The 21,712-nt window shown below is 43.6% G+C and overlaps 1 protein-coding gene across 2 annotated transcripts in view; it reads right to left on the bottom strand.

Moving 5' to 3' along the window:
• Positions 1-1,981: 1,981 nt before the first annotated feature.
• Positions 1,982-21,712, bottom strand: part of RNF130 (ring finger protein 130) — a 46,689-nt gene continuing 26,958 nt past the window's right edge. The window contains exons 6-9 of one of the 2 annotated variants that reach the window (XM_026047445.1): positions 15,526-15,622; positions 14,461-14,665; positions 12,552-12,645; positions 9,605-9,703 (exon numbers count right to left, since the gene is read on the bottom strand). In XM_026047445.1, coding sequence (XP_025903230.1) covers positions 9,688-9,703; positions 12,552-12,645; positions 14,461-14,665; positions 15,526-15,622 — 412 coding nt within the window. In that variant the 3' untranslated portion in view covers positions 9,605-9,687. Of the gene's footprint in view, positions 3,856-9,604; positions 9,704-12,551; positions 12,646-14,460; positions 14,666-15,525; positions 15,623-21,712 lie in introns of those variants that run through there. The other variant, XM_026047444.1, reaches the window with a different exon arrangement.

Below are 21,712 nucleotides of genomic sequence, written 5' to 3'. Positions count from 1 at the left end.
GTGCGCAGCGTGCGGCACCGGCCCGGCGCTCGGGAAGCACACGACGGGCGCAGGATGCTGCGCAATCCGGCACGTCTCGGCACGGGAGCAGTCCTTGCAAGCGCAGTCGCTCTGGGGATTGCAGGGCACAAACTGCAAATAAATAAATAAACAAACAAAAAACCATGGGGCTATTTTAACTGCATCATGCATGTGTGAGATGTCATAGCATGTCGCTTGCCCCGCGTGGCCAGGGTTAGAAAATCAGGCCCTGGATGGATGCTAAAAAACAGGGGCAAAAAATAAGCTCAGGTTTCACCCATGAAGTTCAATGGGAGACGATGGTGAGCACCTGCCTGGGCGCTGCGGCTGCATGGGAAGCAGCGGGATTATGGAATGATGGGGATAAGATGTGCGTGGCCCAACAACTGGGAGCACCTGGCTCCGGGTGCAATGAAAGGGGGGTTCCGCAGCCCCAGGCAAAAGCATCCATGAGATTTTAGCAAGGGGACAAGGCTGCCACCTCGCCGCACAGAACAACCTGCGCGGCCTCGGGGGGGGCTCAACGGGCGTCAGATTTAACACCGATGATGTCAGGGACACAGCTAATAAAGCACACATAAAGCCCGCTTTTTTTTTTTTGTGTGTGTGTTTTTTTTACTGGCGATTATCCTCTAAGAAAACAAGCAAACCTTGATTTTTACAAACGTCTTACAGGAACATGCAAAACTTTCATAAAATAGGAGCTTCAGGGTGGGGAAAGAAGTGGGAGGACAGGGTTTCAATAGTACAAGGAAACACTGTGATAAAAGCTTTTTTTTTTTTTTTTTTGTATGTAGAGTTCATAAAATCAATGTTTTCTAGTAAAACCACTTTATTATTATTATCTTTTTTACCTTAAAAATGATTTCCCAGGTTGCTGGCACTTCCAGCTCTTGGGGGATCGCGGTAGATTTTATGTCTATGAAGTGACTCAGCCACGAGGGCCTCACCGCAGCCGAACGGCAACGAAGCTCATGGGGCTTTTACCCTTTTTGCCCGGTTTTATACCTGCTGCATATTTAAAAGGGAAGGCTCCCCCTTACCAGCACAGCCCCGAAAATCCGCGCCAGGAGCGAGCTCGTCCTGGCACGCGCGGCGCCCCACCGTTGGAACGAGCTTCCCACTTTTCCAGCATTGCCGGATTTTCCAAATCCCAAGCGTCAGCTGCCGGCGTTGGCTCCCTGCGAGCCTCCCTGCTCGCTTATTCAATGTATTAATCCGGTTTCATGCGACTGTGCCAAATCCTTATCATGAAAGTCACAGGCAAACCTGCCTCCCCTGCTCCGTTTTAAAATCAGGCTGTCAGGTTGGAAACCAGGAGATTTAACAACATATAAATGGCATTATTCATTATTTTATCGGTTTGGGTTTTGGCTCTTATTAATATCTTACCTTCCACTAGTTTTCTAGCTTTTCTCTGCAACCTCCATATGCTGCTGGTGCAAGCGCGCCCAGCTAGAGCTAAGAAACCCAGATCTGTTAAAGAAGCAACCGAATAAAACGTGATGTCGTGGGAGTATCTGGTCCCAGGGGCACAAATGAGATTTATGGGAGACACTGGCGAGAGGTTTTGCCGAGCGGGATGCTGCTGCGATGCCCCGCTGCAGAGCTGCTGAGCTCCATCATTTCTCTCCAGGGCGTCTACCCGTTTTTGGAGCCCATGCGGCCACATGCTGCGATGCTGCAGGAAAAGCAGGGTGGCTCCGGCAGCGCTTGGGCCGTGTCCGGGCTCTGCATGGAGCCGGGTCCCGCTCGGAGCCTCCCCGTGCAGCAGCTCCCCGGGCCGCAGGGCTGCGGGAAGGGCAACGACGGCACCAACAGTCCCGCTCCCATCCGCGGTGGGGATGTCTCGCATCCGCGGCGCTCTGCAGGAGAAACCACGGCGCTCAGACCGTGCTCTGGAAAAGTCCGGGTCTCGGTTTGCTCTAGAAACTCGGCTTTCTGGAGTTAGCTGAATCGCAGTAAAAAGTGCATTTGGTGAGTGTAAACACGGGCACGAGGAGAGAAGCCTCTCTGCACATCACACCACCCCTTCCCGAATTATCGGATTAAATAAAGCCGACGCGCAGCAACAGAAGTCAAAGCATGCTTTGCTAAGAGGATCATTTCCTCATCATTTTACAGAGTTGTTTCTTTTTTTTTTTTCTTTGTTTCTTTTTTTTTTCCTCTTAAACATCTTAAACATCTGTGTGTTAAAGACACAGCTGAACCACACACTTCAGGAAAGGCTACACACATCAAGACAACTGCTATATGATGTAAAGAAAAGAAAAGCAAAGGGAAGTTCCCCCACTCGCAGCAAAAGCCATCCAAAATAAAACATGGCAAAGTCTGTCTTACCTTCCTTTTTTTGGCTTACTGATTTCTCAAGATTTCTATATAGAGATTGAAGTTCAGTTTCACATTACAAGGACACAAATGCGTTTCTACATCTACAGTAACTCAGACTGCAATGGAGAAAATCTTAACATTCATTAAACAACGATGCACTGTCCAGCAGGAAAAGGTGGAGCAGAAAGCACTCACTTTTCCACATCTGCTGATTGGGAGGAACACTGTGGACTTCCCAAAAGAATACTTGAGGTCCTCCCTCTTGCCTTCCATCCCAGTGCTGCTCTTGCAAAAGCTTGAACGAAATATTCGTTTCCCTGCTGCTTTTGTCACACGCCGGTAAAAATTGATTTTCCCTGCTGAGTGTCAAAGCGGTCGCTGCTTTCCTTTATTCTTCTGCTTTCTGCATTCACGTTATTGATGTCAGTGGGAAAGGACACGGCGTAGGGAACGTGTTGGTTATTTAAGTGTTGCAGATCTCGACGGGAGAACGGGGCAAGAAGCTTCTTACCTTTTTTCTTCTCTGTGTAACGCCAACATGCTGGCTTTGAAAAAACCGCTGTGAAAAATTTGGTGGTTTAAGAAAAAAAAGCAAAGCAAGAAAGAGAGCTAATTAGGTTCTTGCATATTTCAGAGAGTCTAATGATTTTAAGGGAGATCAAGTGCTGGTCCTGTAAAGGAGGCAGCATCTCTATGGCAAGAGATTCGCTTGTCTGGAGAACAAGGATGGATCAAGGATATTTGCTGTGTAGGCCATTTCTCACCTGCTTCCATGGAAATGGAGAAAGAAATGAAGCTTCAATTTCCTTGAAATCCTTCTGCAAATGCAGGTCCTCTCCGCAGCTTGAACATGAGACTGGCTTGCTACTGCCTGCGTTAAATGGGCTGTAGGAAACTCAACGCACTTATAAAGGTCCCTTTCCAAAGGGGATATTTCACAGTAAGGTTATGGATTAAGTGAGAGATATCGAGTGCTTTGACCAGTCACTTGCCATCTCCTCTGCAACGTATTCCCTTTCCGACGATGCCCAAACACCCGGGCAACTGATCACATTGGAAGCAGCCTATGTAAGAGACGTATGTGCAGCACAACCCACCGTAAAGCCTCCTCCTCTGCCTCGCCGTGTCCTCGGCTGGACCGACGCAGCTCCCCATGCTGCTACTCAGCAATTTCCATCCGACAGGCTTGCTTGCGCACGCCTCGTCAGCTCAAAGACGCCACCCTCCGAAACCACCGCTGCTGGTCTTCATCTTGGCCATCTAGAAGACGGGTTTGTGTTCTGGAAAAAGCAGCTCTTCTTCGGACAAAGGAGATCCATGGAAAGAGTACACAACGATAGGAATGAGAAATGAAAAAAACGCAAAAAGGGCCAAGAAGGAGCACGGATTCCCTTCAGGTCTTGTTCTCGTCATACATGTCCAAAGCAGGCTCCATCGTGGAGAACTCGCTCTCGTAGACCAGGCTTCGGGGAGACAGAGAATTACGATGGAAGAAATGGCTGCCTAGAAGAGAGAGAGCAAAGCCTTGTTAGGAAAGAGCAAACAACGTGAGACCCGAGCGCAGCAGTCCCCGGCCTGGGTTCTCCCCACATGGGAAAAACTGCCGCTCTTTTAATGCAAACAGCAGCCACATACACAGCTCGTGGAGAAAAGCTAAGGGGGAAAGATCATAACTTTCACAGTCTTAGTTTTGTGCAGGAAGGAGCATCTTGAAAATAACTTTTTTTAATGGTACCACCAGTCACTGGACGATGCTACTGCTTGCAGCCCTGCTGCTCTCCTCCTGTTACCTACCTGCGTATACCCAACACGAGGAGAAAGAGCTTCCCTAAGCCAAACATCTTCTCAGAAAGACTGATCATCAGATCAAATACATGCTTCACCCACCGAGTCACTCTGAAGGTCTGGGCACAGGGTTGTGGGGTCCCTCAATCTCAGCCTCCCCTGTGCTGCAGGTACCTTCCTTCCTGTTTTTATAACGTGGAATTAATATTTCAGATACCCGCCAAGAGGTGTTGCAAGGATTCACAGCCACTCATTTATGACTCTGGTGCTTCAAAGCAGTGCTTTACATATGCAGGAACAAACCCACTTCAAATGATTGCTTCAGATAAAATAGGTCAAGTCGCAGCACAGCTGGGGCAGGGATGAGCATCACACTTCACACTTACTATTAAAGTCTATCAAACATATAAAATGTGCACGTGCATCCTCAGGACAACCCAGAAACCTTTGGTAGATGCCCAGTTTCCTGTGCCAAGTATGAGAAATACAGCAGATCCACGACAGGCTTGCAAAGCACAAGTCAATTGAGCATGGAAATTACCTAAAATTAGGTGACGGACACTGCTGAGCCCCCTCCAGAGCTCTACCACCTCCATCCTCCCAGAATCATCTTCTGGAAAAAGGCACCTTGACCTCTTATTGTAAAAGACGATCCTTTTTTGACACTGGTGGTGGCAGTGATGTCTGTCATGAAACAACAGCCCAGAGATGGTCTCAGGAGGGGGAAAGAGAGGCTCAGTTCTCCACCTGGGCGCAGTTCAAGCTGACCTTGCCATGGTCCTTCAGCTCGGCAGATGTTTCACAGGGAGCCCAGGCCTGCTGCTGCATAAAAGGTTCTCTCTGAAAGTATCTATCAGATCAAGGCCCTCGGCCAATATGCTTCATTGCTCAGTATCTCGATCCCAGCAGGGATTAGCTGCAAGGCTGCTTAGATTACATCGGGCAGCCACAGAAGCCAAATTCCAGGCAACTGAAAAGCTTCCAAGTTCATCAAGACGACACTCGATAAACTGAGGAGTCTCCAGTTTCAGGCATCAGTAGAGCGAGACACTTAGGGGATTGCAGTTTTAGTCTTGGCACCATTTAGGTGCTTAAATCCTCCTTATTTGCCAAGTTTTGAGTCCAGCCTATGGCGTTCTAAATAAAGAGCTTATGAGAGGACCAATTCAGCTGCTATTACACTGAACACTTAGACTCTTCCCCACTCACCCAAGAGACACAGGCTTGAAAAACCACCCTCAGAAGTAAAAAGCAAACATTGCAATCAAATGCAGGGAGGTGCCGTAAGAGCTACAACAAGGATGAATTTTGCCTTTATCATGGGCCTCACCGATGCCGGGCTCCTGCCCCAGACCTCTGCCTTTAGCACCAGAAGCAGGAACACAAACTCACGCTGCCAAGCTCGCTGCAAAGGGGGAGGCTTCTCAGCAATAAAACAATTTCATTTATGATCCTGCAGAACGCTGGAACACACAGTGAAACGCGCAGTGACCTTGCACAGGAGCGAGCTGCTCACTCTGCTGGTTGCACAGAGCCAGATATAAGGATGAAACTGCCCGTCTTGGAATATACCGACCCATTCTGCTCATGTATCATATACAAAAAGCCCAAGATAAAAAGACATTTTTTAAAAAATGTTTTTGGAAGTTAATTACTTGGAATTATGACTTCAGACAAATTATAATCTGCCTTCAATCAAATGCAACTCCACACTCAGTTTATCTACCGTGGAACTGAAAGGGATAGAATAAACTTCAAGATTTTTCTTGCATTTGCGATGCATGTGATTGCATTTGTGCATTTGAATGTGATTGCATTTGTGATGACCACGTCTCAGCCTGCCAAACGTTTCCTCTCCCTTCTCTCCGCCTGCTGCAATGTTGCACACTGAACAACCACCATAGAAGCAAAGCAAAACGGATTCGAAAAGCTCAGTGCGGCTTTTATTTGTTTTTATTGCACAAAAACCAAACAGGGGATTAGGAAGTAGACGGCCTAGGCGGCCATTTCCTGGCGGTCATTTCCTCTGTGCGCATGAAAACTTCCACTCCAGTAGACTCAAGGGAGAGATTTCACGAACAGGCAGACAGTTCATCTGGCAAATAACTTCTTAAATCAGCCCAAAAGCATGCACTGTATGTCCAATAGCATTGCATGTGGTGTTTTCTTGTTTTCTTTATAAAACACAAAACACACACATTTCCAGGGAAGCTGCATGTTTTTATGCAAACCCCTTTGCATTCCCACCATTTCTGGGGCAAATCATTCATGCCCTTGTTTTTTTTTTTAATGCACCTGGATCAAGCAGCCTTTTTTCCCCCAGATTATTCCTGCATACTAGACCACACTCTAAAGACATTAAAAAAAAAAATCTACTTCTTTTTCCAAGATGAAAGAATGACAAGACACCAGAAAAGAACACTTTCCTCAGTTCGATAAATCAGAGCTTTTTTTTTTTTTAAACAAGTTCAGGCAGATTTTGCCAACCCCCACTGAAAAGCCCAGTATTTTACTAATCCCCTGTGAACGGCACCCTGTTTCCGTGCAACACCCCATCCCTGAGCACAGGAGTCTAAAGGAGCCTCACGAGGACACCGAGAGAGGCAGACTAGAAACCCCTGTGAGCTCACGTGTCAAGGCAACGATTCAACACAGTCCACTTGAAACTAAAAATCCAGCTGTTATTCAGTGCTTTCATCACTCGATCTTAGCTGCTCAAATAACCAGGTTGGGATCATTATCCATATTTTGTAGATAGTGAAACAGAGTCAGTCGGGCAAAGTGACCCTGCTGCTCCCGTCTTAGAGCCAGAGTCTGGAAGAGACCTCCAGTAGCGACCACACTGAGAGCCCAAATTACCAGTCTCTGCTATCAGCCTGGAACACCCCAGAGCTTAAAAAAGAGAGCTCAGGCCCCCTCCTCTCTGCAAGAACCTCTGGCTACTTTAAATACTTGAAGGAGTCACTGGCATCTTACCCAGAATGTTTTATTTTCTTCTTTGAATGCAGAAAACCGCTAGTGCTTGTTTGAAACTATGGCATCAGTCTGGTTTATAAATCCACTGAATAAAATGTCTTTTAAGAAGCAGCAGAAACATTTACAGCTCTAAATTCTGCTTATGAACCTTCTGCAGCTGCCAAGAAAGAGCAAGATTTATCCCTTAGGTATAGAAAACAAATAGGAAATTTGCTGTCAGCTTTAATAAATCAAAATTAATACTTCAGTCCTCGCTGCCACTCCTTTCCATTATGCACTTATGGTGAACTTTCCAGATAAACTGCATGGAGTTTGAAAGCAAACCTACTAACCTGGGATTTATCCTTATAGCTGTCTTGGGATGCTACAGAAATGGGCACAAAATAAAGGCCAAAAATTAAACAGACAGAGCATTTCTGCAGGTGCATTGGTAGCAGATACCACCAGATGTTTCCTTTCTACCCGAAAGCATCTGAACGTACCCAGAGCTGCTATTCAGGGCATCCTGCTGCCCAAGCTGCAGTTTCTCCAGCAGCTCGGCTTCCTAACGTGGGAACGTGATCTGGGCGCTGCAGCTCTGCTCTCTGCACCTTCTGGGCTAAAGAACAGAGCGGGATTATTTTCTAAAGCATCCTGTCCTTGAGGCGAGCTGCTCCGCAGGGCACTGCTGCTCCCTCTTGAACTGCACCGTATTATACCTGCTATTTTTGTAACATCTGGAAAAAGGGACCAGACATTTTCCTCTCTGTTTGTTACAAGGATTATGCTGCAAGTACCCAAAATAACCTGTGAATTTCCTTTTTGCTTTGATCCAGAGTCAAAAAGCTATCGACTTTCGTGGGATAGCCCAAAGTCCACCTCTGAATATATTCATCAGCAAGATGAACCTGTATTGTTAGCCTGATTTGCGATTAACCCATAAACCACCACCTGCTTGTTTATTAATATGGAAGCAGATGCTAAAAAAGCCTTTTACTTCACAGACCGTTTCCTAAAGCCATGCTCTAACCTCATTCACCCATTTTGGCAACAACATTTGGTGATAAACACTAAATTTTACAAGGAGACACCCTTAAAAATCAGTATGTTTGATGTTTGCTATTCATGAAAAAGTCCAAGAGAGGTTTTCCATCCTTTCTAAGTGTTTGCTGCTCTATTCATTGTGTTCATGCTTCTTGCAAAACTTCACAAGGACACAATGAAAAATAATTCTATTAACTGCACCAAAGCTACCACATACTTCATTTCTAATTATAAAAGCTGCCTTCTCAGCTGAAGCCCATTGGATAGATAAGAATTAAGTAACTATTTTAATGCAGACGCTGGCTGTGTTCCGAAAGTCCAAAATCACTATATATAAAAATAAAATTTAAATTTCTATTTCCCAGTACACTAATAAAATTCAAATCTTACAGTAAAATTGGTTCTTTCTGTTGATTTAATTAATTAGAATGTATTACATTCCAGATACAACAACAACACAAACTCAGACCAGATTTTAACATCTATCAATTGTAATTATTTTCCTTCCCAATTTGTTACCTTCACCTACCCAGCTCATTAATTCAAACTGCAGTAGTTGGCCGTGAATCAAATCTACATTTTGTAACTGATTGTTGTGAAATTACTCACACACTGCTTGCATAAGCAAACTTGTGCAAAACAGCCTAAATGAGTATAGCAGATAAGAGATTTTTTTCCTCTGTAAAAACAGTAAAAAAACAAAACCAAACCACATGCAGCAAGAAGGGATCTGATCGTATAGATTTTCTATATTACCTTAAAGACCATTATCAGTCCTCCGTGATCTAAACATGAACAAAAATGAGCTCCCCTTCTCAGTAATGCAAAGAGAGGTTCCACAGATGACACTGGAAGGAAATGCTTCCTTCTCACTTGTATTAGGAAGGAAGAAGTGGTTTCAGATTAGCTTTGCTCTTAGCAGAAAAATGGGTGGGGTGGAAAGGGAAGGCAGAAGAGGCAAAACAGTACTGCAAACCCCAGCAATCATTGACCTGCCAGCAAAAACCTCACTGCAATCCTCCTAGAGCAACACAGAAGGATTACAGGAGGAGAACTGGTGGGAACATTACTGTAAATTAGTTTTGAGGAAGTGTCAAAGCAAGCCCATTATATAGCAAAATGTTTGGCTCACCTATCTGCCTAACAAGCTGCTATGAAATAATTGCTAATAACACTCATTAGTCATGCCAGTGCTGGGTGGCATCGTAAATGGCACCATGTGAGATTTCCACTTGTTGGCTTATATGTGCTCCAAAAGGAAAGCAGGAGAGCTGCAAAGATGCGATCACTTCAAGGAAATAAAACACCTTGTTAGATTTGCAAAACCACTGTCAGGCTTAAAGACTAATACAGAAAAAAACGAAACTCTCATAGAACAACATTTCATAATCGAAGTTTTTATTTCTTCACTTTTTCTTTAGTACAAAGCTTTGGCATCAGCAAAATTTATGAAAAATAGAACGTACTAAATAATGCTTGTGCTGCATGATCGATAAATGATGCATAAAAATAGGTGTCTCCCTCCACGGCAATCGGTCAGAAAGCGTTTCTTCAATACCATTCTGCTCTGTGGGGCAGAAGAAAAGGGACAAAATGTTTACAAAGTTAAAACTGCTAATACTCAAATAAAAATCCTGTACAAAGTAAATTAGTGAAAAAGGACTATACAGGGCTAGGGCAGTGAAAGAGGCCTGGACTCCTTGCATCCTACATTCTACACTCCCTACATTCTTAAAGAATGAGTAAAACAGACGAGATTGCCAGAAGTTGGAGGGCTTTTTTTGAGGAAAATCCAGCTGCTACTGAAAAAAATATCTAAGCAGTGATATCTCCAACGTCTGGGTTTTTTTGGACGTGGTCATTCCCTAAAAACCCCCTTGGGCTTTTTAAAAAGTATATTTAAATCCAGACCTAAATTATTCAGTGGTAGAGGAGCTGTGATGTCAGAACAGTTCACAGAATTCACAGAATATTTAAGGTTGGAAGGGACCTCTACAGATCATCTAGTCCAACCTTCCTGCTCAAGCAGGCACACCTACAGCATGTGGCACAGGGTGGCATCCAGGCGGGTTTTGAAGACCTCCAGAGTAGGAGACTCCACAACCTCCCTGGGCAGCCTGTTCCACTGCTCTGTCACCCTAACAGTAAAGAAGTTGCTCCTCACCTGGAGACGGAACTTCTTGCGTTTCAGCTTGTGGCCATTACCCCTCGTCCTATCGCTGGCCACCAGTGAGAACAGCCTGTCCCCTTCCTCCCTGCATTCTCCCTTCCTGAACTTATACATATTAATCATATCCCCTCTGAGCCGTCTCTTCTCCAGAGAAAACAGGCCCAGCTCACTCAGCCTCTCTTCATATGAGAGATGTTCCATTCCCTTAATCATCCTGGTTGCCCTTCTCTGGACCCTCTCCAGAAGCTCCACGTCCCTCCTATACTGGGGTGCCCAGAACTGAACACAGTACTCCAGGTAAAACAGTTCTGACCGCCGAGCCCTGGATATTATGAGTATGAGCACCTTGTTTTCTAATCTGTTAGACTATGCTTAATTTTTATCAGGCTTTGTTTAAAAGTAGGTATTTTTGTACACGCGTAAGCACAACTGCAGAACTATTACTCTAAACAAATGTGTTTAAGCTGCGGGAAGAGCAAACAAGGAAAAAAAAGCATCAGGGCATGTTCTGAGGAGAGTTTTATTGCAGGTTATTTGGCACCTTTCCCTTGCACCTGTACACTACGCAGCCTCATTCGTACTGCTTTTGTCTTCTGATATGGGAAAACAAGAAAAGAAAACCTCAGCTTCCTCTTGAAACACTATGGTATGAAATGTAGCATAAATCAGCATTGCTTTTATATGGAGGAGGACAGCATATGAAGCAGGTTTTAGTGATATTTAATGAAAGTCACAGAGAGGGAGTGCTGCCTTGGGTTCTGCATGATAATCTGCACAGAAAATTCCTCATCTTGCATTTGGAAACATAGGGTGTCAATGAAACAATAAATCCGAGAACTGGTGGCTTAACATACATTTTAAGCTATCTAAAACAAGTAGTCTAAGTGAGCAACAGTGGTGGAGGCTGCTTTGCTTCCAATGGATTCAGTTGAAAAGCCAGGGCAGGTAAAAGAGAGAGCTGGGCACCTCAGGTACCTAAAGCAGCAATTTTGGACAGCTCAGGTTGCTGCCACTGCTCATCTACTTCAGCCTGCCTCCGAGTGCACATTTGTATACGCTCAAATTTTCAGTGCTGTCACTGGTCAGAGTAGCTCACAATAAATCAGTGTGTCCTGTCAGTATGTTCCTAAGGGAATGTCTTTCTGAAAATCCTTCCCTGGAGGCCCTAAATCTCTGCCAATGAGAAGAAATTTGCCCTTTCCATAAAAATAGAGCCAGAGCCAATTGAGCAACACCAAGACAACAGGAAGAGTTGCCATGGAAAGTGTAGAAATACAAGTGCTCTGCAGACCCAAACTGGATGATACTGCACGGACTCCAGTTCCTTCACCTTCTTCCTAAGGATGTGGAAATGCCTAGAAAGTCTCAGCAGAGACTGCCTTTGAATCTCACCTCATTTCTGGTAAGAGACCAGCACAGTTAATGCTACCTCAGCTGTGTCAAGATACTCAGAGAAAGAAAAACGTTGACACTTCCCCTCTCCAAATAAGTCAGGACTGAATATATATCATTATCCCAGATATTCTGTACATCTAATCTGAAAGCAACTGGATGTACCTAGTTAATCCATCTGCAAAACAGATCACGTAACTATAAAGAGAGGACTGAGAGGCATGTGCTGGAGTCATTTCTTGCCCAGCCTGTCTGTGAGGAGGCAGGGAAGGGAAACAGTCCATCAAAATTAAGAACACGGAAATGTCTTTAAGTATTCTTCTGACTGCAATTCTTACAGCACATCCAAATGAAAGGTCAGGAGACTGGTCTGCTCTACCCACTTAGGAGCAGCAGCAGCACAGCTGCTGTTTGTCTCTCTCCATCTCTGACAGTAAAATGCTCGTTTTCTATTTAAATGCCTTTTTTAGTTTAAGAAAAACTTGACTGAGAAACTGAGGTGGAAACTGTCAAAGGCAGGAGTAGTGACTTCTGACTCCACCAAGTGAACTTCATGAGGATTAATGCATAAACCTAACTTCCACTGAGATCACTGATCAAAAATGGGTATGAATATTGTCATTCTTCCCCCTTTCACTCTTCCCTTTTGTGGGGAGATTACCGTATACAACCCAACTACATTGAAATTAAGAGGCATTCCAGTGTTACCCTAGAGCCTACTGTTATTAGTGAAATATTAACACTTGAGAAAAGCAGAAAAACTGCATTTTTTCCCTCTGTTTGCTCAGTATTTCTTCCTAACACTATGACACACACCCCGGAAATATATAGAAACATCTGAATATTTACTTACTCGTTAGCATTCAAGCTAGCTGTGGCTTTGATGATCATGTAGCAGAGTGTGAGGGCACTGAGGAGGCCAAAACTGGCAATAATAAACCATTCTTCTGTTGACAAAGGAAAGGGAGGAAATCACTCGTGGGAGAAGGCTCATGTCAAAGCGATGCCAACTTTCCCCTCAAACACCACGGGCGGAAGACGGGAGGTTTCTAAGCCATGGCTGGCACCAGGAAGTGAAGCAGAAGGAGGTTAGCCACAGGGTTACTGCCTGGAGGAGGCTAGCAAAGAAGAAGTGGAAAGGGGTGCAGAAAAAACACGTGGCAAAACAGCATTTCCTGGCTGAGCCCAACGGTTAGCGATAAAGACAGGCTGCTAAACATTGGAAAGTGAAATGCAGAAATGAGGGAAAATATCACGAGAATTCAGCCTGGCCCCAAGTCAGAAAGACGACTGTCACGGTTGCTTTGGGTTTGCTGGGATGTGTCTTTTCACATCCAACGTATTTTCATTTCAGATTTGTTTGCGTCTTTGCCCCCTAACTCCCTGAACAAATGCGACAGTGCTATTCTGCAACAAAAAATAGGACCACTTGGTCAAGAGCAAAGCATAATTAAAGTTTTCTGCTTTATAGACAGAAATACGACATGGAAAAAATCATTTCAGCGTTAGTGCATATATACAGACACTTAAAAATAAAGAAGAAACAAAACTAATGGTATTAAAGAATGTTCACTGTTTAAAGTGTTACACCTTTAGGATCAATTTGACATGTAGTAATATGTTGGAATACAAATACACTTTTGCAAAATATGGCCTTTGGTTTACATCATATGCATCCAAGAACCAGCAGATTTGCTCTCTCCTTAATGGCACTGGAACCATCAGTGATGACAGCGACTCCCTGGTTTTGCAAAGGATCTAGATTCTGTGCTTGGATTTTTCCACCTCAAACCAGGACACTAACAAAATGTCCATGTCCATAGGAAAAGTGTTTCCTGCTTGTTTGAATGATATGTTTGTTTTCTTCCTGTGCATAAATAAACACTGTGTAATGGACTATATCGTTAACACTGTGTGTATATATAATATATATATTAGGTGACAGTGATAGATTTCAAATTTAGATTATGGATACACAACAAAAATACAAGGAGAAAATTAAACTGCTATGCTGCATGAATTCTATTTCTGTATTTCAGCCAGAAAAAAACCCAACCATTCATGCATCAAATTGAGTGCCTACAACATTTAGAAATACAATGAAATTCCATACATACTGTATTCGCTATAGGACTTCTTATACATTAAAAATCTCAGGTAAAAATCTATGCTGTGGAGATTTCCCATGCTGCTTTTTTGGATAAGAGCTTGAAAACAGCGCAGGAACAAATTTCTGATCTCATAAAACACCTGGAAAAACTCAGAACTGTTGGTACATCAGATACTTTTTACATTCACAAATTTTGAAAGAGAAAAATTGTCTGCTGAGGGACACCACAATTCCAGTAGTAACAATCTCAGGGGGAAAATACTTGCAGAAATATTAACCAGCTAAAATATTTATGCATGCATAAGTTATTGCACATAAAATATTCTAGAAGAGTATTGTTTGTGACGATTCAGCTTCTCATGCTGGTTACCAAATTCAGGAGGTTTGTTTTGTACTTTTTTTTTTTTTTAATTTCACCCAGTGTTCTTTGTACAGAAATCTAAATGGATATACCATTAATAATGGAACTGCTGGCACTGTTGTACCTAGAGTTATCAGTTTCAAAGTGGAGCATACGCTTCCTACAGAGACACTGAGGTCACCTTCATCTCTGCAAGAACATCTTTTACCACTGCCCTGTGGCACAAAACCAAAGCAAGTGCCACATACCAAAAAACCCAGAGAACTGTAAGGGAAGCCAGTGAAAACTTACTTGTCACAGCAATGTTGATCTCTCCTGACCTTGGAGTCAGCTCCCCGTCCTGGGGGAGCGGCGACATCCCCGAGGTGCGCAGGGGCTCCAGGCTGAGGGAGCTGTCGTTGGCAAAGTCACCAAGAGCCGAGCGCCTGGCTGCTGGCTGGCCCCTCGTGAGCCTTTCCATGTCGAAGGCTACGTTATCTGTACACGGCACGTTTGGCTGGAAAAGCAAGCGATTCCCTCATTAAAAGGGCAAGCAGTCAACATGTAGGAAGCATATGAACTGAATACAACCACACATGCACGTTTTATTCAGATGTTGAGACTCCTCAGATCATAGAGGGAGAAAAATACATCACAAAGTTCTCTCTTCAGTCAAGTTGATCCTATTTCTTCTACCTTTACAATGAAGTTAAGATTCAGTAAAGGCACTCAAGCACGCTTGCATGATAGCCAGTGCAAGCCTGTATCGTTTACTCCTGTGAGCAATTATCAAGTTTCCTCTCTTTGAGCTCTATTTCCACAGCAGGAAGGTCTTGCATAACATGCACTAACATCTACTGTCTCCTTCTCTAAAATTTCATGGTATGGTTTTAACTGCAAAAATAGCTTAGCCACAATATGAAACTGTGCAATTTTTCAATTGACACAGCCAGAAATAGAGACCTGAATATTAATTCTCTCACTGTGCTCGATTCAAAAGGTGCTTTAGTCAGGGCAAAACTCTCCAGTTGCCACGAATAAATATCTTCACATGCCCTCCTTTTTCTCCCTTATTTCCTTCTTTCAAGAGCAGCATCATGCCCATGCTCAGAGCTTCTCACATGGGAAAAACAGTAAAATCATCTTTGAGGCCCATCTATCCCCTTGTGAACCCATCAACAAAACCAGCGCCAAGACGACCCCTAAGCCATGAGCTGCTCTACACAAGGAAAATGCAACTAATGCACTTTGTGCAGCTTTGGACACAGCATTTACTGTATAAACAGATCTGAGAACATCTAGAGGAGACCACAACAAGAGATTTAGAAAGAAAAAGCAACCAAGTAAGCATTCTTTCTTCATTACAGCGTAACTCACCACAATTCCCAGGGCCTTCAAGATGTTCAGTTTACACATGGGACACGTACAGTGCTCACTAAGCCATGGATCCACACAAGCTTTGTGGAAAACGTGCCTAGAAGAACAGCCGTGACACATATTAAATAATGCAGAGTGGCAAATCACATAAGAACTATTTCAACAAGCTTGTAAATGGTTGCTTTTTTAACTAGGTGAATGAATTTGAGAATTGTCAGTGTTTCATGCTGCCTGCAATAAAGACAAAGTTACTAATAATCCACATTGGGATTTTTTTTTTTTGCCTTTTTTTGTGGATATGAGTAGGCACATGGACAGCATAAAAAGGGCAATGTAAATTCCCCATCATAACCTCATGTAAAGCCTTGCCTCAATTACTGCTAAGAAGCTGATCATAAATCAGGTAGGTATCCCACAGATTCATCAGAAATTAATTCTATTGAAAATCAGCCTATTTACAAATTTTAAAGGTAAATTGGATAATCCTGTGTTTGATTTTGCAAGGGCCTTTAAAATAAGCACGTCTGAATGAAAAGAAGAAACAGTATTTTAAAAGGCTTTTTGTACAGTATTTCTTAATATCTGGAAAGAAAACATGTCTATCATCATATGATGGTTGCAGAAAAGCAAAACCCTTTCAGAGATGAAAAAGCAAAATAGGCTTCTACTTTCTCAGTGGGGAACTCTGTGCTGGTGAACAGCTTGAATTGCCACCTACATGGCTTACAAAACCTTTTAGTCACGTGAATACAAATCTAACAGTGTTGAATTGATACAAATCAAAATAACAAGAAAAGAGTATGCAGCGACTATAACAACATATCTAAACTAAAGGAACAGATTTGTTCTCCTGCCTTTTCAGGCAAAGAACCAATTTAAAGCATTTATTTTCAGGGCAGAAAGTTCTCACTAGACTTTCTATGTGTTAGAGAATTGGCAAAATAACCAAATCTGACTGACTGCCTATGGGAGGAATATAGATCTTGCACTTCCAGCAGCAATGGTTATAGAACCTCTTGGGAGACAAAAGTCAAGAGCAGCTTTACCTGCATACCACAAACAGGGATCATGACAAAGACCAACAAGCCGAAGGGCTGCTTAGCCTGCAAGCAGCTTTGCTCTAATATGAACAGGCGAAAGGGCTGTGGCAGAACAAGGTGTTTTTAACCTACCTGAGGCATCAGCAGCACAGTCTGCAAGAGGTTATGCACATCCCTTAGACAGCACAAATCTCTAGAGCTCTATCTCCCCTCCTGTCCCAGGTTACATGTGCTGCTCTGCCTCAATAAACTCATCACAGAGTCTGGGACCTCCTTCCTCTCTCTCACACATGACTTTAAGAGCAGAGACTGAACAAGGCATGTTACTAGATAATTTGCTTTTAGATCTCCAGAAAGTCACCTACGAAGCTCCTAAAATTGTGAATAAACATGCAATGAAATAATACAGTTATTTTTTGTCTATGGCTACCAAGTCTGAAAGAGCACAGTGCAGGCAACAGAACATGTACAGGGAGGGAAGGAACTTTCCTTATCTGTATTCCACACAGAATTTGCAGGAATGGAAACTTGGAAAACTGTATGTGTTATTGGCCAAGAAGCTGAAGCTGTAATCACAGAGCAGCATAACAGGATTTAATGTGTTTCTACTGCCACTTTTCAGAAGAAAACAGTGTTACTTCCACGTTCATGGTTGGCCTGCTATGTAGTACAGAAAGCAAAGCTCTCTGTACTACACAGTGCAAAGCTGAGCACCAGACCGCTTTGTTAAGCAAATTTAAATATCTCATTTAGTCACTTTGCTGGACAGTATGCTTTAGCAACAGGGTAACAAGTGATGAAAAATAAGATATGTACACTGCTTACTGCTGAAATAAGTGTACAAAATGCAGACCTATTTCTACTGTTGATTCTTATCGCACTCATTGCTCACAAAGCTACAGAAAACAACATTTAAAAGTCCTCTGGTGATAAAAAATGTTTGAAATCTACTGATCGGTAATAACAATGCTATTGTTCTATTAGGCAAATTATGGCTTTCAGTTGCTTACATTTCCTTTTAAGATTCTGAGATCTGTTTAGAGTAGGTCAAACCTGAAAATCTAATATTTTGTGAAACAGCAGACATGAAGACTCCAAAGAAGCATGAGAACAGCTTTAATACATCCTTATCAGCTCATCAGTGCTCAGCACTATAAAAGCACTCGAGTCAAGTGAAGCAGCCTATTGATACGGATTCCTACATGTATCAGCTAAATATTATGGATTATCTTAAAGAGTCGTTAGCAGTTTTATACAGTCCAAATGCACCAGAACAGCTCAACTATTTTTTTGACCTCATCGTTCTTTGCTTTCAATTCCTAAACCTCCATGGATGTTTGGTGATGTGCTTTAAAAAGTACAGTCCCCCAAAGGTTATGCATTGATTTAAATCAGCATGGCTCTGTACTATTTATGCTGTTTATCTGCTCCTTAAAACGCTTGCTGATACCATCAGCAGGGCTCAGGCTCTGTCTGGATTTCTGTTTCCAAGAGTAAAGCAGCAGTTTAAAGCAATGACGGTGATAAACACACGAATTACTTTTAAAACTCAGGCTGCCAAAGCAAGCCCTTGCATTTTATGCTGTTGTAAACGTTCTCCACTGTCATATTTCTGTCATTTGTTCAATAATAAGCTTTCTAAAACTGTAAATCTGATGAGCGCCCGGGGAGTTGCTTTAGGGCTCAGCAGTCAACTACGCTCCCTGGGGAAGGAGGCACCAGGGAGGCCAGCGGGATGCAGCTTTTGTGGCTCTGGCCTCCGAGGGCAGGAGGAACCAAGGCCAGCAGAGAGCCCGGTGGCCCCGCAGGAGCCCCCAGCATGGGCACAGTGCCAGGCAGGTGACCTGCACGTGTTTTTCCACTCTGTCAGCATGCTCAGGGCTAGGGCCTGCAGCCCGTAGCCAACACCGCAACCGCGAGCGCCGCGCGGGACAACTTCTCTGCAGCGCTCGACGGAGAGGGAGCTCAGCTCAGCCCTGTGGTGGTGCAACAGCTCCAAACAGCACAGAGCAGAAGGGGAAGGGTTCAGACGCGTTTACAAGCGCTGTTTCTCTAGAACTCGCTACCTTATCTGCTCTTTCCCAGGGCAGCAGTCTAAGGAGACCTGAGCATCGTGTTGCCTTGCGGAGCAGCATCCTTGAGGCTGCAGGGACAGCCCTCATGGCTGGGGGGACACGTGGGCACTTATGGTCCTTTGTGGCCAGCAAATCCGAGCAGCAACGCCCGGCCGGCCGCGAGGAAGGTGCCCTCTGCCTCCGGGCACGAATGCCAGGGCACAGCAGCTTCCCTTCCTCCTGCCAAAACTACCGCCGGGACAGGGAGCTGCTGCCGTCCACCACGGGGTGCAGAGGCACTGCAGAGAGGGCAGGTGCCAGCTCTGAAACCGAGGGTTAATCAGCTCTTTTTTGAAAAATATAAAACAAGCTGCTGTTTAAAGCTGGTAAAAAGGTGGCTTCAGTCACTTTCACTATTTGCCCACTGCTAGAGAATTTGCCCCCTTTTGCCCACTGCTAGAGAATATAAACATTTGGCTCGGAACATATATAACATAGTTTAGCCCTGCACAATGCCCTTTTACATCCGTCTTCACTGCCCAATTGATTCTTCCTTTCCTTTCTCAAATGTCTGCTACTCCTTTAATTCTTTCTGCCTCATGGATTTCCTCCTTCCCAGGCCAGCCTGCTGCCCTTCCAATGTCATTCCCCACGCTTTTCTCCTGTCACTTGGCTCTCCCCCTCCCTTTTCTCTCGGTTATCATCTTTCCTACACACCATCTTCCCTGATCACTTTTCACACGGTGCCCATTCATCTCCACTGCAGGGAGATGAAGTAAATGGAGAAAAAGAAAAAACTCCCTCTGAATGAATAAAATTATCCATGAGCCTTGTCTTTTGTTAGCATCCTTCTGACATTTGCTTATGCTTCTTATTTTTAAACACTTATTCTATGACATTCACACGTAAAAAAGTGTTTCTCAGGCTCTTACGTATGAAAATGACCCCTTCTGCCTGCACGGAGGTGGGCTGGGAATAGAGAGGACTTATGCCTCCTGTGTACTAAAAGCAACACGTAGATGTTGCCCGGAGGTTGTAGTACTGAACATACTTCTACATCTGTGGTACAATATGAAGGATACAGGCTTAACTGCACTGCTTGTCTTTTTTTAAATTTGTCTCAATTTTCCACTTGGTAAAACATTCCCCATCACAAATATGATATCTGGATACAGAATTTAGGTGCAAATTATCCGGATGGCCCCGTATGCCTGTGCGAGCCAGACTCCTCTCTACAAAAGCACACAGTGCCAGACTATCAACCGGGCCTAACAATTCTGGGAGCCAGCAGAGGGAAATGCTACTTTCACATTGAAGAAATCAGCAGGGATCCTGTCTGTCAGCGATTCCTTCTGTCTAATGATAACTTCTTCCAAAATCCCAGTTAGACACACTCCTAGCCTTTCATTTGCCTCCTCTTGGTCAAGCCATTTTCCCCATAGTTTCTTGCAATCGATTTTCTCAAATCTGTCTTCGAGGCTGTCTTGCAGATGTCATTGTCACTAGTTTTGCATGTTGCACTTGAATGGAAGGTTGGAAAGTCAGGAAGCAGAAAGGGAGCAAATCTCCAAAACAAGATTAGAAGAGATGCCTCTCAGCAGACTGAACAGTTTTACAGGCAATCTAAAATTTACTGGGTTCATCTCTGCAGGGACTGCCTGGCCCAGTGGCCCATGCTACAAGTATGAGGTCCTGTGGAAACTACCTGTCTCACAGTTCCTGTCTAACCAAAACGTTTCTGCTCTCAACACAAAACTGAACTGCAACAAAGAGTGGGATTTCAAAAGGAGAAGTAGAACGTGAACACAACAGTCTTCAAACAACCTTTGGCAAGAATGTAATCTGAGCCTTTGATGACCTTATATTTTTGTAAAAAGTAGAACAGAAAGCATCTACATAAGTGCTTTGTTTTTTCCATATGTGGCGAGGCTGAACTGGAGGATGCTGTGTTGAGCTAGCAGTCAGGTGAACCTTCATCCAGCTCCATGAGGCGGCTGTACCTGTCCCCCAAGCTGCAGGACTGTGGCTCACAACATGTTAAACAGTACTGCACAAAGTATTCAAAAACAGAGTTTTTTGGGGGGTCAGGGGTTCTCTTGCACACAGCTTTCTCACCTGCAGCAGTATCTGCTTAGGACTTCTGCAGAGAGCAATCCTTCCAGGGATTGCTAACCAGTATCCAGATGGTCATCACCCAGCTAGGGCTTTGCTACAGCTGGTTTTTGAACCCTACCTCACCTTGCAATAAACCAGTATAATAAATAATAGGGTGACTGAGGTGGAATGAAAAGATTGAGAGGGATTCAGAAAGGCACAGAGGAAGAGGATTTCTGAACATCCATTTCATGCACTGAAATTTAGTGTCACCCTGAATTACAGAACTGAAGCTTTTGATCAGTCAGCTTCATGGTTCAAAATTACTGTTCCAGAAGTTTCTCAATTTCCAGATAATATTAATAAACCAAAGAGTAGAGCTTGAATTCACACAGTAGCTTTACCTAATAATACAACATAACACTGAAATGTATTTTGTCTTTGGAGTAATATTTTTATGGGGCAAGATAACGTCATCTTTGAATGAGTAAAAACAACTCAACTGTTAAAAAAAATGGACCTATATCTGTTTGGTCAAAGTCTTATAAATCTTTATAGCTCTTTTTCAAATACTTCTAAGCAAACATTTGCAGGTTATATTAATCAAGCACAAGACTGAGCATCTAAAACAGTTCATTGCTTCCCACTGCCCAAGGTGTAAAGAAAATATAGAAAAGTAATTGGAATCAACTGCCTAGCTTCAATAGTAGAATACTTACCTGATGCATCATATTTCGACTCCAACACTGTGACTTAGGTGCCTCTAGAGTATCACACACAAACTCTTTATATACTAAACACCGGCCAAGTTACTGGATCTTGGCTATGTGTATATACACACACACATGTGCGCAACAGAACTTGTTTGTATATGGATGTAAGAAAGTTTTGCACTTCAGAATAAAAGGATGAGAAGTGCTGGGTAATGCATATAACTGCTAAGAATTACTCACTTCCCCCCAAAAATCATCAGGTAGAAAACCACTCAAAGGAGCATCC

The sequence above is a fragment of the Nothoprocta perdicaria genome, unplaced genomic scaffold (genome assembly GCF_003342845.1).
Source record: "Nothoprocta perdicaria isolate Ctin4 unplaced genomic scaffold, notPer1 scaffold_5, whole genome shotgun sequence".
In the NCBI taxonomy this organism is placed as follows: Eukaryota; Metazoa; Chordata; class Aves; order Tinamiformes; family Tinamidae; genus Nothoprocta; species Nothoprocta perdicaria.
Note: the sequence above shows the minus strand (reverse complement) of the source record. Positions and strands in the feature narration are given on the sequence as shown.